We start from the raw sequence: 19176 nt of genomic DNA, 5'->3' as shown, positions 1-19176 counted from the left end.
TTCTGTATCTATCATCTTATCTCATCATTATAACCTTTTCCTCTTTTGCATTCAGAGAGAGCTCCTCAAATTAGTCTTGCACAACACTCAACAGAATATTCATGATCTCACTTCTGCTCTCTACAGTCAAGTGCAACTTGATGCCATTGCATTTTCAGTTGTTCTAATATTGCCTTACCTCATTCATCTCCTTTCTAACACTATTTTTTGTAATCTAAGCCCAGACTCTACTATGACTTTCTTGCACTCCTTGCATAGTCTACCACCTTGCATTCTGTAGACAAAGAACATAATTTTCCAAACTTCTGTTTTTTCTAGTTGCTGTGGTCAAAATGTTTCTGTTGCTTCCCCCTGGCCCCAATTCATATGTTAAAATTCTAACCCCCAAGGTGATTGAATTAGGAGTTGGGGTCTTTGGGAGGGATTAGTGCCCTTATAAATGAGGGTGAGGGGAACTCCTTGCCCCTTCCACCACTTGAAGATGGAATGAGAAGGTGCCATCTATGAACTAGGAAACAGGCCCTCACCAGACACTGAATCTGCTGGCACCTTGATCTTGACCTTCTCACACCCTAGAGCTGTGAGAAATTTATTTCTGTTGTTTATAAGCCACCTAGTCTGATATTTTGTTACGGCAGCCTGAATGGACTAAGACATTAGTAAATAATTTTAAGCGTGTGTTCTTCCTTGAGTTCTCAGGCTGAAAACTATTCTGCAGTATTCTTCCATAGGTATGAGGTTAATTTGTTATTATTTGTTTACATACTATAAAACCAGAGAAAGAATTTTGCAGGAAAGCAGGATGTGTGGCCCACCACTGGCTTCACTCGCTGTCCACAAATTGTGTGGCTGAATCTCCTTCTTGGGTCAGTGGGTGGATGACAGCTTGGTGTCTGCAGTTACTAAACTCCGGGGTCTAGCAATGGCTTCAGTGGAATGAACTCCTGCTGTCCAATGAGGATGAACAGCATGAGGATAAACCATAGTCCCAGGAAGTGCTGCAACCCAGCAGCTCCTGTCTCCATCCCTGCTGAGTGCTTCTGGAGAATCCACCTCCTGGGATGCAGCACAGTCTCACTAATCCACACCAACTTCTTGTCCAGTTATTTCTAGGAGCTGTAGTCTTCAGATGGATGTGGAAGGACCTCCTGGGAGTGGAGGAGAGTATCACAGTGCAGATATGCACTATGATAAAAAGCAGAGACTATGAAGTAAAGGATAAATGCCCAATTTTCTAACTGGTATAAATCTTGGTTTTTGAATCACCAGGAAGATGGGTAAGGGAAGGATGATAATGATTTCCTACCTAATTTCAGGGAGTTCTCACATAAGTGGGCCTAATACTCTATTACCCTTAACAATCGTAGAAAATGTTTCCAGATTCTTACCAAAGAGAGACCTCAGTTCTATTTTTCTCTTACTATGAGGTTTTGTCAATTTTCAAAAGTACTTTAGTGGGAAATTGCGTATTAGGTACACAGTTTGCTAGCCAGGTGCAATTTTAAACCAGAGCTCTTGAGCTTTCCAAATTAATCCCAAATTGCTATGATTTATTAGGTAGAATTTTTCTTTTCACAAGTAACGAATTGTTTCATACTGGTGAAACAGAACACCGATTTTTAAGATTTATTGAAAACAAACAGGCTAAAGATTTTCAAGATTTACCCCTGAGATTTTCAACTAGCGTGGCTATTTAATCTTGTCTCACTTCTGAGAATAAGAGTGCTCTATTCATTATGGCCATTCTGTCAAACTGCCTACACTTTCTTAAGACTGATTTTGAAATCAAGTAACAGATAGAGACCCACTTTCATAAAGAAGCTATCTTTAGTTTCAAAACTTCATTTGTTCTCAGACTATAGGCTTTTAGGAAATACATACAGGAAACATTCAATTTAAAATTTCATTGGAAAGGCCATTCACTAGCAGTAAGCCCTTTGTTTTACCTAGTCTAATGTTCTTCATGAGATAAAGTAAAAATATACATAAATAAGTGAATTAGATAGGTAAAGAGAAAAACAAATGTATATTCCTATATTTTAATGCATGCATTTCATTAGGTTTCTCTTCATTTCAGATATTACCAATTTTTTTCTAAAAGGCATTTTGTTATCAAATGATATAGTCGTGTTGGTTACCATTTAATTTCTGAACAACAGCAAAAATAGCTTAATTACTGGGAACCTGTTACTCCATGTAAAGTTTTGCTGAGACATTACATATTGTTTTGAAGTTATCATGTTATATTTCTCCAAACACCAAAATCTGAATATAATGAATATATATGCTCCATGCTTCCAGCAGAGGGCTCTAAAGATAGATACATAGGCAGATTTTTTGGGGAAAGAAGGGTATAAAAATTCTAATTGTACTGAAAGGAGATCTGTTCTTTGAAAAAGATAGAACACAACTTTTAAAATTACAGTCTTAATTGTAGTTGCCAGAATCATCCCCTAAGTGCACATTTATAGTGTGACATTTCTGCTTATTAGTAAAGGGACACTGGCCTCATTATCACAATTGGTACCAATCCCTTTTATTCTAGTGTCTTCACAGCCTATTCAGGAAGCTCATCACATGTCAATTAGTGCTTTGTGAGGCAAAGAGATTCTGGATTAAATGGAAACAAGCGACCTCAACAATGGATCATGCATCTCTATTTTCCCCTCCACAATGCTTTCCTGCAGAATGGGGCTTACCAGAGGAGCTGTGGTCTCCACTACTGTTGATGTGGCACCTGTAATGTGTCTGCAGAGTTGTGGCACTTTAATTTTGTGTGTGTGGCATTTTAAAGCAGTAAATCACAAGTTTTGTTTGGAGTTTCAGTCGTCATACACAGTCTGAGGAAAAAAAGTGTCTGTCCAGAGACGGTTCTAGGCCAGCTTGTGCTGACTTAAAAATAAATAAATAAATAAAAATGAAAAGGGCATTATAGAGCCAATAAAATCGGGATGGTCACAGCTTAAAATCACATGCTTTATAGCTACAAATTTTATTCCATCCACTTCTGACACCCAATTTTAAATAACTAATTTACTTGTAACTTTAGAGCCACTAATGACACAATTACAGTGTATTCATTAACATAAAATTTTCTCAAACAATATTGGAACATCCAGCATTTGGAATATAAAAAATTGGAATTCTTCATGTTAGAGAGCTTTTAATCATTTGCTGAGGTCCCTTTTAAAGAATAGGTATAAGAGAGTAATAGAAATTTAAGAGAAATTACGGTTTACATACATAGAGACATACATGCACTATTTTTAAAATCAGCTTATTGAAACTTAAAAGCCAACATCAGACTTGATTACTAACTTCAAATATAGACAAGTCCCCATTTATTGACATAGACATAATAACTTGGGTACTACAGCTATTTTAAAAACAGAAAACATAAAATGGAACTCTTGGACATAACTGCTCCCTTGTCAGCCAGCCTCTGGAATTCATGAAGTTTTTCTGCTCTAGTCCTTTTCTGGTCTGACACTAACTTACTGCCCAGAATCCTCTTCCATTATTGCCGTGGAAGCCAAATGTTCCGCTGGTGGCAGAGCACCTCTTCCTCATACTAGGCAACCGGCTGCTTCCCACTTCCACTAGGACCTCACCCAGGCTTGCTCCTTCCTGAGAAACATCAGGCTAGAGCTGACTCTCTGCTAACAGGGTCGTGGGATGTCTTACACACATAACCACCACTTACAACTTTCTCTTTCTCTCTTTTCTTTTGACAGAGTCTTGCTCTGTCGCCAGACTGGAGTGCAGTGGTGCAATCTCGCCTCACTGCAACCTCCGCCTCCCGGGTTCAAGCGATTTTCCTGCCTCAGCCTCCCGAGTAGCTGGGATTACAGGTGCCCACCACCATGCACAGTTAAGTTTTGCATTTTTAATAGAGATGGGGTTTCATCATCTTGGCCAGGATGGTCTTAATCTCTTGACCTCGTGATCTGCCCACCTCAGCCTCCCAAAGTACTGAGATTACAGGTGTGAGCCACTGTGCCCTGCTACAACCTTATTTTTCTGGGAAAGTAGTGAATTTACTTTGGGAATGTATGGAGAATAATTAGATTCTCCTAGTGATGATTCTTAATGACTGGCACGGCACATATTGGAGTGAATGAAAAACAGGTAGAAGAATCTCAAGGATCCCATCCTGAACATTCAGAGTCTTAATTTTAAAGTAGGGCTCAGATCAGGATAATTGAACTCCAGCATTTTTTCTAATAAAATAATTATTCATTGTAAATTATTAAAACACAAGCTTTCAAATAACCTAATAAAAAATTACAAAGTGGCTAAGAGAAATGTCTGAGTTATGTTAATGCCAAAAAATTCCACAATTACAATAAACTACTAGCGATTCAAAACTCAATTAGGTTGAATATTTTCCCTATTAAATCAAGGGTGGAGATTTAAAATGTACTTGTATTATTTTTAACAATAAAAGTATTTAAAAATAACATCATTTAAAAAAAACAGAAGCAGAATCCTGATTTAAAATCTTCACTACATGTGGTGTTCTGCATAAGGGTTTTAACACATGCATTTTATACAATACATTTGCATACATAGTAATGACTGGTACGTCAATGCTTAATCAAGAGGCTAATAACTAGCATAACTATGATTATACGCATGAATAGGCAGAAAGGCTTTTTCAACTCTGGGGGTCCCATCATTTAATCACTGAAAGCACTGGGTAAATTACTTTGAGTCTGTTTATTTACCTGTAAAATGTAACTTGTATGGGGTGTCTATCTCATAGAAAGATTAAATGAGATTATCCATATATTTAGAACAGAGGTAGGTATATAATAAATGCACAATAAAAAGTTAGCTATTCAAAAGCAACTATCATCAGAGTGAAGAGACAACGTACAGAATGGGAGAACATTTTTGAATCTATCCATCTGACAAAGGTCTCACATATCCAGAGTCTACAAGGAATTTAAACAAATTTACAAGAAAAAAAAACATTAAAAAGTGGGCAAAGGACATGAATAGACAATTCTCAAAAGAAGACATTCATGTGGCCAAGAAACATACGGAAAACAGCTCAATATCACTGATGATTAGAGAAATGCAAATCAAAACCACAATGAGATACCATCTCATGCCAGTCAGAATGGTGATTATTAAAAAGTCCAGAAACAACAGATGCCGCAAGGTTGTGGTGAAAGAGAAACACTTTCACACTGTTAGTGGAAGTGTTAATTAGTCCAGCCACTGCAGAAAACAATGTGGTGATTCCTCATTTCTTTCTAGAGGCAGAAGTATCATTTGACCCAGCAATCTCATTACTGGGAATTTACCCAGAGGAATATAAATCATTCTGTTATAAAGATACATGCATATATATGTTAGCTGCAGGACTACGGATAATAGCAAAGACGTGGAATCAACCTAAATGCCCAACAGTGATAGACTGGATAAAGAAAATGTGGTACGTACACACCATGGAATACTCTGCCACCATATAAAGGAATGAGATCATGTTCTTTGTAGGGACACAAATGGAGCTGGAAGCCATAATCCTCTGCAAACTAATGCAGGAACAGAAAACCAAATACTGCATGTTCTCACTTATAAGCGTGAGCTGAATGATGAGAACACATGGACACATGGGGAACAACACACACTGGGGCCTGTCAGGGTTGGTGTGGGGGGACGGAGAGCATCAGGAAGAACAGCTGATGGAGGCTGGGCTTAACACCTAGGTGATGAGATGATCTGTGTAGCAAACCACCATGGCACACATTTACCTATTTAATAAACCTGCACATCCTGCACATGTACCCTGTAACATAAAAGTTAAAGGTAAACAGAGTCAACTATTATTCCATTTGTTTATCTACTGTACAGGTTTCCAACAATTCAACACACATCAACATGTGTGTAGTTATTTGTGGAACTGGGAAGCTACGCTACTCTCTGGCTCAAATTCCCCCAGCGGCTTCCTACCCACCTGGAATAAAATTCAGTTTTTGCCATATTCCTGCATGATCTAGTTTCTGAACATTTCCCAGACTTCACTGTCAACCTGAACACATTTGTATCTGTGGCTCCCTGTACCTCAAGCACCCTCCACAAGGCTACTCCCTTCACTTCATTTGTTTTTCAGTCCAAATGTCACTACAGTAAGATCTTTCCTGAAAACTCCATCTAAAAATAGTGCTTGCTGCCTCCCCTTCCACCCACTCTTTACCTCCTTGACTGCTTTATTTTTCTACACACTTGTGTTAGTGCTGGTCATCACGATACATATGCATTTATTCATTTGATTTTTTAAAAATCTGCCTTCTTTACCACTAGAAGGTAAACCCTATGAGACCAGGGAATGCATCTTATACATAACTCTATCCTCAGTTTCTAAAACATTACCTGCATTTAAGAGGCTCTCAATAAACAGCTGTCAAACAAGTGAAATAACTAACATGACACAAAAGTGCATAACACATGGTCTATGCTCTTAAGGGGCTTACAATTGTTTATGGAAGAGAAAACATTCACAACCATTGTGATGTATTGTCTCAGTCACTTTACATTTTGCAGACTGCTGAAATAAGTGACACATTTTTATTATATTCCTTCAAGAGTTAACTGTTGGATTAAAAAGCCTTTTATGTACACTCACTGAATTCAGAATACAATTAACAACAGTGTTTGTTCTCTGGTTTCCTGGTCATTGGTAGTCAAACTAAGTCTCAGGTAAAAGGAGTCACATATATAGGTGTACTTGGGATATTTTACATATAATGTGACTAGCAAACATTTCGTTTTACAGATTTGCTAGTCAACGATAATTTGCAGTTGCATTTTATCATCTTAATGGATTAAGGAAAAGTCCTGGGTTGGAGCCTTGCCTTGTATGGAGAAGCTGAGAAGAGGGAAAGGGAGAGAAGGAAGTGGTTCTACCAGCTGACTCTGCTGAAAGCCCGAGGCTAACATTCCTGAAAACCAGTTGATCACGCCCTTCTACCTTCACTTAAGCCAAGTAAAGAGACAGATCTCCTTCCCATCACAGGCTTACTTTGATGCTTTAGGGAAAGGGGGACAAAGAGTAAAGCAAAGAAGTGAAAGATCTGATTCAGGAGAATCCACTCTTTCCACACTGTGAGGCTTTGAATGTTTCTCTGCTACTGTGGCTGCTGGTACAAAGGCTAATCCTAACTTTGAGCCTAGCTAGATGATCAATGGAATGGTTCTGAATACTTCTTTTCATGAGAGGTGAAAACAAAGGCATCAATTCACAGTCTATGGAAACAACTTTTGTAAAGTGTCATAGTTCCAACTCATTTATTTTAAAAGGTCATCTAAATTAAGGCAGCAAGCAAAACTATTGTTTCCTTATGTTTTACACTAGTAGCATTAGTTTTAGATAGATCCCATACACATCAGAGACTTGCACAATTCTGGCTTCATCACTTACTAGAGACATGACTTTGAGCATTTTACCTCTCTCTGTTCAGTTTCCCCATCTATAAAATGGATGAAATTATCTCATAGGGATGTTCTGAAGAATAAAATAAAATAGATCATAACAGCACTCGGCATACTGCCTGGCATGTAATAAGTATTTAACAAATGCAAAGCATTACATTTATCCATTTTACATTTATAATTTGCTATTTTCTTTTGATGATCATATTCTTCTTCTTCCTTTTAGTAACAGACCACCTAGTTTTAGGTGGGTGCACGATTGCCCAGCAAAAGCCCCACTTCCCAGCTAGGCACCGACAGGTGTGTAAGTTCTGCTGAATGGGATGTGGGCAGGAAGGATATGGGCGCTTCCCTTGAAAGGAAAGCTCGCCCTCCAGGCTCTCTCCTTCCAGCTAGGAAGTGGGAGTGGAAGTGGTGACTACCTTTGACCAAGCAACACAAACAACATCCCAGGGAAGAGTGGAGCAGGGAGCAAGGGTGCCGAGACCCTGGGGAGGTCACCTGCCACTTCTCCCTCCCCAGCCCTCTCACCTGCTGGGACTTATATATTTGAAAAAAATAATCTTCTATCCCGTTTAAGCTGTAATTATTTGGTTTCTGTTAAAGTGGCCAAATTAACCTTCTCACTAATGCTAGCATCTTTACTCAATTTTAAATTATAAAAGTTTACAGTAAGGCATCTTGATATTTGTGGCCATTCTCTTCCACATTGATCATCATTTACTTGACATCAAGTTTTTGTTAAAGGAAGACATCCTCCTCCTGCCCAAATTATAACACTTCACAGGTCACAGGTGGTCTCTGGATCCAGGCAATAGATACTTTGATGACAGTGACAGAAATCCAGACTATGTAACAGGCAGCCTGCCAGGGAGTGGGCTGATGGGGAAGGTAATGGTGTCAGAGCACAGGGTGGGTGGGGGCTGTACGCCTCCTCTAAACATAAAAATGGGCCACCCAATTTTCCAGTGGCAGGGACGGGAAGCACAGGCCTCTGCTCAGCAGTGTCCACCTACCAGCCTGAGGTAGTTCTGCATCATCTGAAGAGGGATCATGGAGGCATAAGTCACACTACTGAGGCAGCCTTCTTGAGGACCTGTAGGAAAGGAGAGACAGAAGAAAAATGCGTGCTCCCTTATTAAATATAAATGATCAAAACACCACAGAATCCATCATAAAAGATAAAATGTGTTTGTTGACTTATGTAGGCAGAGGTAACATTTGGCCAGGAGGCACCAATGTGCCTTTCTGTTGTGAAAATATGACCACGCTTTGTTCTGGCTGATAAACTGCCACTGATCCTGACCTCCCAAGAGCTCCCAGCTGCTCCTCCCCCTGCCCCCTGGGAAGCCCACTCACCTCCCAGCAACTATAGCCAGGGCCTCCAGATCCCAGCCCCAACACTGTGCCCGGTATCTGCTGATTGCTGGGCTCAATGTTTTACAGTTCATAAGTAAAAGTTATCATAGATCATTGCAAACCTCAGAAAGCTTTAGCCTTCGCCAGTGTCAGGTCCACTGGCAATACTCTGCCCACCCCTAAGTTCTGCCATTCTCTCAATACATTATTTGGGCCTAAAGCAATGTTCTGGGGTGGCCTCAACACTTTTCTTTAATCTTCAGTAAGTCCAGTTCAAGTAATAAAATAAACTTTTATTAGTAAAGATTGAATTTTCAAAGACTCCATTCCCAAGTATGGGAAATACATGATGAAATCCATAGCTGTTCAGAATCGAGGGCTGAGAAATTGAGTATTCCTATACCACATAGTGGTAGCATGACCTTAGGCAAGAATATCAATCTCTCAGAGCCTCGATGTCCTTGGATATAAAATGGGGATAAGCAGAAATGCATATCTCATTGGGCTGTTATGAGAGTTAAATGATTTGATACTTATGCTATAAACAACAGAGTCTAGCACATAGTAGGTGCTCACTAAATATTAGCCTGTACCATTATAATAATCATATTAAGCATAGGCTGTACTTGACAGTAAAACAAAAAAAAAAGACATTTCTCTTTTAACACAGTCTCTGTCACTTTCTTATCAGCATGTCAGTTTGGCCTCCGGTTTATTTTCAATGAAGGATGCAATCAGAATGGCAGGAATCAATGATCCAGACAGACATCACCATGGGTGTCAAGAACATAGCTTTGAGTTTTCCTCCTCTTAATCAAACATTTCAAAAAACATCTAATGACCTAGTGGTGGAAGTCACAAGTGTGTGGCTAGAAGACACGGAACAAAACGTGAAGCTTTAAGAATTGGTGCTATGAGGCAGCCATGAAGCAAACACTCTAATTTAAACATCACCTCAGGTAGAGACATCCTTACCTGACAAAAGCACAGTGATGTGCTCTGCCTTATTCTTCATCATAAAGTCCCACGGGGACTGCGCAAAGCTCTGACCCACTGACCATGGCACATTTCCTAGTTCCGAAAAATGAAATAAAATGTCAAGGGCAGCTTATGAGTGATTTCTCTCACAAGGGTAAACATACGCTCTCCTCTGTGAGAACTCTAAGGAATGCAGAGCTTAAACTGTCCAAGGCACATACAGAATACCTATAAGGCTACAAAAGGGGTTAGCTCCCTAATGAAATTCTTGCTGAAGGTCGAAAGGAAAGCGTTCAGTCTACAGACTTCTCCAAAGCAGCCCAGAGGAGGGATTAAGAGAGAGATCTAGAAAGCAAATATATCCACTCAAATATTTCTAGGGTTAAGCTCTGAAGAACAAAGCTGACCATAATCAAAAACTGTTTCAGGGTTCTTCCAATGCTTGTTTCTCAAAGCCTAAGAAGCACTTTGGATGAGATATTAGATCATTTACGAACTGGTTCCTGAGGCTCTTGCCAGCAAATTTTTAGATTCCAGGAAAAAAAACAAAGCAAAACAAAACAAAAAAGATAATTTCAGGTGCTCAGAATAAGGCAAGCCTTCTCCCATTGTGGGCCCTTTGCTCACTCTGGTTCTGAAAGGGTTCTACTTCATAGATATCTTCTCTAGGGAGTGATTGATAATAAGTATTTGTTTTCATCTCTTCCTTCCACAGATCAATTCTTAAACATCTATTCTCAGCCTGCCTGAGAATATACACGCACACACACCTGGAACTCTGCTTATCTGCTGACCTGAAGTTCCTTCCATGTAGCTTAAGTTATGAATCCAGCAAACTCACTTACGTATACACAACAATAATACTAATGTTGTAATTACCAATTATGAAGCGTTTACAGCCAGGCACTAAACTAAGCCCTTTATCCACAAAACTCAATGATTTTTGGATGTGAAATGCTACTAGGGTGCGTTATACCTTAGACAAGCATGAACACTGCAAGAATCAAGCCTTAGCATGCATTGCTCACAGAGGTAAACTTATCTGTTGGCAATGAATATCCATCTGCCTTTGTCACTTTCCACATTAGCTGAATGAAGGCTGATGGAGGGCCATTCCCTTCAAAACACAGTTGTGCTGACTTTGTTTATCAGACCCTGGGGCAGAACCACATTTTGAATAATACTCGATGTGTGGACAAAATGTGTTCCTAAGAACTGGACAATTTCTTAATGCAATTTTAAGTACATAATAACAATTCTATGATAATAATAATCTTAGTTTTTTTAAAGAGACAGGGTCTCACTTAGTGGCCCAGGCTGGAGTGCAGTGGCTCCATCATAGCTCACTGCTGCCTCAAACTCTTGGGATCAAGGGATTTTCCCACCTTAGCCTCTGAGTAGCTGGGACTACAAGTGCATGCAGCCACACCCAGCTAGTTAAAAAAAAAATTGATTTGTAAATATGAGGTCTCAGTATGTTGAACTCCTGGGCTCAAGTGATCCTTCTGCCTCATCCTTCCAAAGCACTGGGATTACCGGTATAAGCCACTAGGCCCAGCCAATAATAGTAATTTCAAGGATCATGCCAAAGTTGCATAAAATCAAGTTGTCATGAATACTTTTGTCTAAAAACTAGTAACATTTTTTTGAAAGTGAATAAGCATATTTGAGTAAACAGAATAAACTGCTTTCCAATATAATAATCTTACAGATAAATAGCAATGATAAAAAGCCCACCTTTCCCTCAACCTTGGCCATTCTTTTCCAGTATAGTACCATTGAAAGTGCACAAGCTTTCCTATCAGACAGAATCTGATTTGAATCCTTTTGCTTTGCTCATTGGTTCTGTGACCTCAAGCAAGTCATCTTGTACACAGTTATCTGTAAAATGACACCACTGACAGGACCATTTATAAAGCACCCAACACAGTCCTTGCAAAGGAGCAGACTTCCCATAGATGGTAGTTCTCCTGGACCAAGAAGAAAGGAGCTAACCAGGGACAATTCATATTTACAGAGTACTTACTATGCCCAGCAGAAAGCAAATCTCTTTCTTTTTATAAGTTCTTTGGAATCTGTTTTGTGGTGTCTATCAAATTGAAATCACCAATTATCACCCTGATTCATCCCAGGTGGGAGCATTGAATATATCTTCATTAAAGTGCTTCTTTCAAGTCTAGACTTCATCAGAAAACCTGTCCTAGAGGTAAGGTACTAATGCACTACAGTGCTCCTGGCCCAACTCAAGAACATATTTTGAGCTGTGTTTAGTACTTGTGCAAAAGTAAGCAGCTGCAGGGTGTTTAGTTTCTTACATTTATCTAGAATAGCAAGCACAATCACAAAGCCTCATCAAAGGCTTTCATGTTTTTTATTCTTTGAGTATTATTTGAGGCATAAAAGCATTTTTATATTAACAGGCAACATTACATAATGGGTACATTGTGAATACTCAAGTTTTTCAGCACCGGCAGCTGCCACAAGTAAGCTTTGAATGTGCTTAATCAATGAACTAAGAATCATGTTATGAAACCCACAAACATAAATAAACCCCGAAATTTCACTTTCTCTTCATCGTAGGACTGCTGATACCTAGCGTGATGGATCGTATGCTTCTTGCACTGAGGCCAATGTTGGAATCAGTAGTGTTATTACAAGTCACGTCTTCCAGACTCCACCATCCATCAGAAGAGATTGCCTGGAAATGATTTGTCAGAGCTTGACTCACTGCTTTTGAAAAATCATCCCATGATGTCTGTTTGCGGATATTTAAAGCACATATTGTGTTTTCGCATTCAAAGTCATCAGAACCATAGTTGCTTGGTTCAATCTCACCCACTGAAATCCTTAAGGGTATTTTAAGAGCATCTGTTAGAAGAATAAAAGAATTAGGAGTTAAAAAAAATCTAGGTAGAAAAATGTTGCAAAATTATTATGTAAAATCAGCAGATATAAACATTTAAAATAAAACAAAAGGATTGCTATTTTATTTCCTCAAATAACATTACATTGCACGTTCTTACACTGGAGTAAACTTTTGTCTCCCAATCTCTTCCAGTTTCTTTAGAAGCATGTTGTACGAACTGTCTCTTTCCTTGTATCTTTGGCTTTTTCTAGTATTTGACTGCTTAAACACGTTAACTCTTTCCCATCAGCAAGACTGCCAAGTTAAAAAAAAAAAATGAGAGAACTATAACCCTCCCTTGACCCTGAGTTCTCTATATTCTACTTTTCTTCACAGATAATGTCATGGATGGGGCAGGTTATAGTTGGAAAGGTTGGTACGCTTAGGACAGTAGCTGAGAATCATACAGACCTTGGGTTGAGCCTCAGGGTCAGGAGCAGCCTCCTACAGCTATGTGTACTTGTAAATTTCCTTGATCTCTGTATCCCAATTTATTTCGGGAATGTACATCAAGTTGGTATGAAGAATAAATGAACTTACTTTTGTAACAGCTTTTACATATTCTTATATGGTAAATACCATAAAATATTTGAGAAATGGTTAACAGAGTAGTAGAATGAGCTTTGGAAATGGTCTTTCCGATTTCTGACTGAGGCTCCAGGGCGGTGGGCAGCACCCTCATGCACTTCTGCTGTTCTCATGACCAGGCTGTATACTGAGTTACTTGTTTTTGTTTCTAAATATTCTATGTCCATTGAACTGATGACTATAATTAGTGAATTAAATATTCCATAAATTGATGAAATACAAGTTACTGTTCCTATGAAAACTACGCTGAATCCTTTAGAGACACTTTAGGGATTGCTATTAAAGGTTAGCTAATGAGGCATAAATGGGACGCCTATATGGAATTAGAAACAGTTTAATAATCTCTGGACAGACATTACCTTTAGTTTGCTTCATAAACGTGTTTAAACATTCAAACACTACAAATCATGGATGATGCATTAAAGGTATGTTGTCTTCAAATGAGTATGTGGAATTTTAATTGGTAGAACTAATACTAAAGACCTCTATCTAAATGTTGATTAAAAAAAAATGACTTTCTATGCTTTAAAATTAAAATTAAATGCCTTAAAACAACATGTATTTATATGATTCTCTCTTTAACCAACTGCTGGATTACGTTATTTTCCAATTGCTGACCCTCAGTCATCTTACTTATCCACAGTATCTGACACAAGTGACTACTTTCTGTTCCTTGATATACTCCTCCTGAATATCCAGTACCCACTGGATACACTCCTCCTGGATCTCCTGTACCTGCTGGATACATTCCTCCTGGATCTCCTGTACCTCCTGGATACACTCCTCCTGGATCTCCTGTACCTCCGGGATACACTCACTCCTCCTGGATCTCCTGTACCTGCTGGATACACTACTCCTGGATCTCCTGTACCTCCTGGACACATTCCTTCTGGATCTGCTGTACCTGTTGGATACACTCCTCCTGGATGTCCTGTACCTGCAGGATATACTCCTCCTGGATCTCCTGTACCTCCTGGATGCACACCTCCTGGATCTTCTGTACCTGCTGGATATACTCCTCCTGGATTTCGTGTACCTCCTGGATACACTGCTCTTGGATCTCCTGTACCTGCTGGATACGCTCCCCCTGGATCTCCTGTATCTACTGGATACACTCCTCCTAGATCTCCTGTACCTCCTGAATACACTTCTCCTGGATCTCCTGTACCTTCTGGATACACTCCTCCTGGATCTCCTGTGCCTCCTGGATACACTCCACCTGGAACTCCTGTACCCCCTGGATACACTCCTCCTGGATCTCCTGTACCTTCTGGATACACTCCTCCTAGATCTCCTGTACCTCCTGGACACACTCCTCCTGGATCTCCTGTACCTCCTGGACACACTCCTCCTGGATCTCCTGTACCTCCTGGATACACTCCTCCTGGATCTCCTGGACACACTCCTCCTGCATCTCCTGAGCCTCCTGGATACACTCCTCCTGGATCTCCTGTACCTGCTGAATACACTCCTCCTGGATCTCCAGTACCTAATGGATACACTCTTCCTGGATCTCCTGTACCTCCTGGACACACTCCTCCTGGATCTCCTGTATCTGCTGGATACACTCCTCCTGGATCTCCTGTACCTCCTGAACACACTCCTCCTGGATCTCCTGTACCTCCTGGATACACTCCTCTGGACCTCCTGTACCTCCTTGATATACCCTTCCTGGATACACTCCTACCGGATCTCCTGTACCTCCTGGATACACGCCTCCTGGATCTCCTGAACATCATGGACACACGCCTCCTGGATCTCCTCTACCTCCTGGACACACTCCTCCTGGATCTCCTGTACCTCCTTGATACACTCCTCCTGGATACACTCCTCCAGGATCTCCTGTACCTCCTGGATACACTCCTCCTGGATATCCTATACCTGCTGGATACACTCTTCCTGCATCTCCTGTACCTGCTGGATATACTCCTCCTGGATCTCCTGTACCTCCTGAATACACTACTCCTGGATCTCCTGTACCTCCTTGATACACTCCTCCTGGATACACTCCTACTGGATCTCCTATACCTGCTGGATACACTCCTCCTGCAACTCCTGTACCTGCTGGATACACTCCTCCTGGATCTCCTGTACCTCCTGGATACACTCCTCCTTGACCTCCTGTACCTCCTGAATACACTCCTCCTGGATCTCCTGTACCTCATGGATACACTCCTCCTGGATCTTCTGTACCTCTTTGATACACTTCTCCTGGATCTCCTGTACCTCCTGGATACACTCCTACTGGATCTCCTGTACCTCCTGGATACACACCTCCTGGATCTTCTGTACCTCTTTGATACACTTCTCCTGGATCTCCTGTACCTCCTGGATACACTCCTCCTGGATCTCCTGTACCTCCTGAATACACTCCTCCTGGATCTCCTGTACCTCCTGGATACACTCCTCCTGGATCTCCTGTACCTCCTGGATACACTCCTCCTGGATCTCCTGTACCTCCTGGACATAGTCCTCAGGGATATCCTGTACCTCCTGGATACACTCCTCCTGGATCTCCCGTACCTCCTTGATACACTCCTCCTGGATACACTCCTCCTGGATCTCCTGTACCTCCTGGATACACTCCTCCTGGATCTCCTGTACCTCCTGGATACACTTCTCCTGGATCTCCGATACCTACTGGATACACTCCTCCTGCATCTCCTGTACCTGCTGGATACACTCCTCCTGGATCTCCTGTACCTGCTGGATACACTCCTCCTGGATCTCCTGTACCTCCTGGATACACTCCTCCTGGATCTCCTGTACCTCCTGGATACACTTCTCCTGGATCTCCAATACCTACTGGATACACTCCTCCTGGATCTCCTGTACCTCCTGGATACACTCCTTCTGGATCTCCTGTACCTCCTGGATACACTCCTCCTGGATCTCCTGTACCTCCTGGACACACTCCTCCTGCATCTCCTGAGCCTCCTGGATACACTCCTCCTGGATCTCCTGTACCTGCTGAATACACTCCTGCTGGATCTCCAGTACCTAATGGATACACTCTTCCTGGATCTCCTGTACCTCCTGGACACATTTCTCCTGGATCTCCTGTATCTGCTGGATACACTCCTCCTGGATCTCCTGTACCTCCTGGACACACGCCTCCTGGATCTCCTGTACCTCCTGGATACACTCCTCTGGATCTCCTGTACCTCCTTGATACATCCCTCCTGGATACACTCCTACTGGATCTCCTGTACCTCCTGCATACACTCCTCCTGGATCTCCTGAACGTCATGGACACACTCCTCCTGGATCTCCTGTACCTCCTGGACACGCTCCTCCTGGATCTCCTGTACCTCCTTGATAGACTCCTCCTGGATACACTCCTCCAGGTTCTCCTGTACCTCCTGGATACACTCCTCCTGGATATCCTATACCTGCTGGATACACTCCTCCTGCATCTCCTGTACCTGCTGGATACACTCCTCCTGGATCTACTGTACCTGCTGGATACACTCCTCCTGGATCTCCTGTAACTCCTGGATACACTCCTCCTTGATCTCCTGTACCTCCTGGACACACTCCTCCTGGATCTCCTGTACCTCCTGGATACACTCCTCCTGGATGTCCTGTACCTCCTTGATACACTCCTCCTGGATACACTCCTCCAGGATCTCCTGTACCTCCTGGATACACTCCTCCTGGATCTCCTGTACCTCCTGGATACACTCCTCCTGGATCTCCTGTACCTCCTGGATACACTCCTCCTGGATCTCCTGTACCTCCTGGACACACTCCTCCGGGATCTCCTGTAACTCCTTGATACACTCCTCCTGGATACACTTGTCCTGGATCTCCTGTACCTCCTGGATACACACCTCCTGGATCTCCTATACCTGCTGGATACACTCCTCCTGCATCTCCTGTACCTGCCGGATACACTCCTCCTGGATCTCTTGTACCTGCTGGATACACTCCTACTGGATCTCCTGTACCTCCTGGATACACTCCTCCTTGACCACCTGTACCTCCTGGACACACTCCTCCTGGATCTCCTGTACCTCCTGGATACACTCCTCCTGGATCTCGTCTACCTTCCGGATACACTCCTCCTGGATCTCCTGTACCTCCTGGATACACTCCTCCTGGATCTCCTCTACCTCCTGGACACACTCCTCCTGGATCTCCTGTACCTCCTGGATACACTCCTCCGGGATCTCCTGTACCTCCTGGATACACTCCTCCTGGATCTCCTGCACCTCCTGGACATAGTCCTCCGGGATCTCCTGTACCTCCTGGATACACTCCTCCTGGATCTCCTGTACCTCCTGGATACACTCCTCCTGGATCTCCTATACCTGCTGGATACACTCCTCCTGCATGTCCTGTACCTGCTGGATACACTCCTCCTGCATGTCCTGTACCTGCTGGATACACTCCTCCTGGATCTCCTGTACCTCCTTGATACACTCCTCCTGGATACACTCCTCCTGGATCTCCTGTACCTCCTGGATGCACTCCTCCTGCATCTCCTGTGTCTCCGGGATACACTCCTCCTGCATCTCCTGAGACTCCTGGATACACTACTCCTGGATCTCCTATACCTGCTGGATACACTCCTCCTGCAACTCCTGTACCTGCTGGATACACTCCTCCTGGATCTCCTGTACCTCCTAGATACACTCCTCCTTGACCTCCTGTACCTCCTGAATACACTCCTCCTGGATCTCCTGTACCTCCTGGACACACTCCTCCTGGATCTCCTGTACCTCCTGGACACACTCCTCCTGGATCTCCTGTACCTCCTGGATACACTCCTCCTGGATCTCCTGTACCTCTTTGATACACTTCTCCTGGATCTCCTGTACCTCCTGGATACACTCCTCCTGGATCTCCTGTACCTCCTGGATGCACTCCTTCTGGATCTCCTGTACCTCCTGGATACACTCCTACTGGATCTCCTGCACCTCCTGGATACACTCCTCCTGGATCTCCTGTACCTCCTGGATACACTCCTCCTGGATCTCCTGTACCTCCTGGATACACTCCTCCTGGATCTCCTGTAACTCCTGGACATAGTCCTCCGGGATCTCCTGTACCTCCTGGATATACTCCTCCTGTCTCCCGTACCTCCTTGATACACTCCTCCTGGATATACTCCTCATGGATCTCCTGTACCTACTGGATACACTCCTCCTGGATCTCCTATACCTGCTGGATACACTCCTCCTAGATCTTCTGTACCTCCTTGATACACTCCTCCTGGATGCACTCCTCTTGGATCTCCTGTACCTCCTGGATACACTCCTCCTGCATCTCCTGTACCTGCTGGATACACTCCTCCTTGACCTTCTGTACCTCCTTGATACACTCCTCCTGGATACACTCCTCCTGGATCTCCTGTACCTCCTGGATACACTCCTCCGGGATCTTCTGTACCTCCTGGATACACTCCTCCGGGATCTCCTGTACCTCCTGGATGCACTCCTCCTGGATCTCCTGTACCTCCTGGATGCACTCCTCCTGGATCTCCTGTACCTCCTGGATACACTCCTCCTGGATCTCCTGTACCTCCTGGATACACTCCTCCTGGATCTCCTGTACCTCCTGGATACACTCCTCCTGGATCTCCTATAGCGGCTGGATACACTCCTCCTGCATCTCCTGTACCTGCTGGATACACTCCTCCTTGATCTCCTGTACCTCCTTGATACACTCCTCCTGGATACACTCCTCCTGGATCTCCTGTACCTCCTGGATACACTCCTCCTGGATCTCCTGTACCTCCGTGATACACTCCTCCTGGATACACTCCTCCTGCATCTCCTGTACCTGCTGGATACACTCCTCCTGGATCTCCTGTACCTCCTGGATACACTCCTCCTGGATCTCCTGTACCTCCTGGATACACTCCTCCTGGATCTCCTATACCTGCTGGATACACTCCTGCT

At 42.8% G+C, this 19176-nt stretch overlaps 1 protein-coding gene across 9 annotated transcripts in view; it reads right to left on the bottom strand.

The window, feature by feature from the left end:
- The window catches only part of CTTNBP2 (cortactin binding protein 2), a 165931-nt gene that overhangs the window by 36506 nt on the left and 110249 nt on the right, over positions 1–19176 (bottom strand). For all 9 annotated transcript variants that reach the window (XM_012476405.2, XM_064374111.1, XM_012476406.2 and 6 more), the window contains 3 exons: positions 12370–12645; positions 9775–9870; positions 8457–8536 (listed from right to left, as the gene is read on the bottom strand). In XM_012476405.2, the coding sequence (XP_012331828.2) occupies positions 8457–8536; positions 9775–9870; positions 12370–12645 (452 nt within the window). The remainder of the gene's footprint in view (positions 1–8456; positions 8537–9774; positions 9871–12369; positions 12646–19176) is intronic.

Source organism: Aotus nancymaae, unplaced genomic scaffold, assembly GCF_030222135.1.
Source record: "Aotus nancymaae isolate 86718 unplaced genomic scaffold, 86718_ANA_hifiasm-v0.15.2.pri h1tg000002l, whole genome shotgun sequence".
Taxonomy (NCBI): Eukaryota; Metazoa; Chordata; class Mammalia; order Primates; family Aotidae; genus Aotus; species Aotus nancymaae.
The sequence above is the reverse complement of the archived record's forward strand: the minus strand, read 5'-3'. Positions and strand labels throughout refer to the sequence as shown.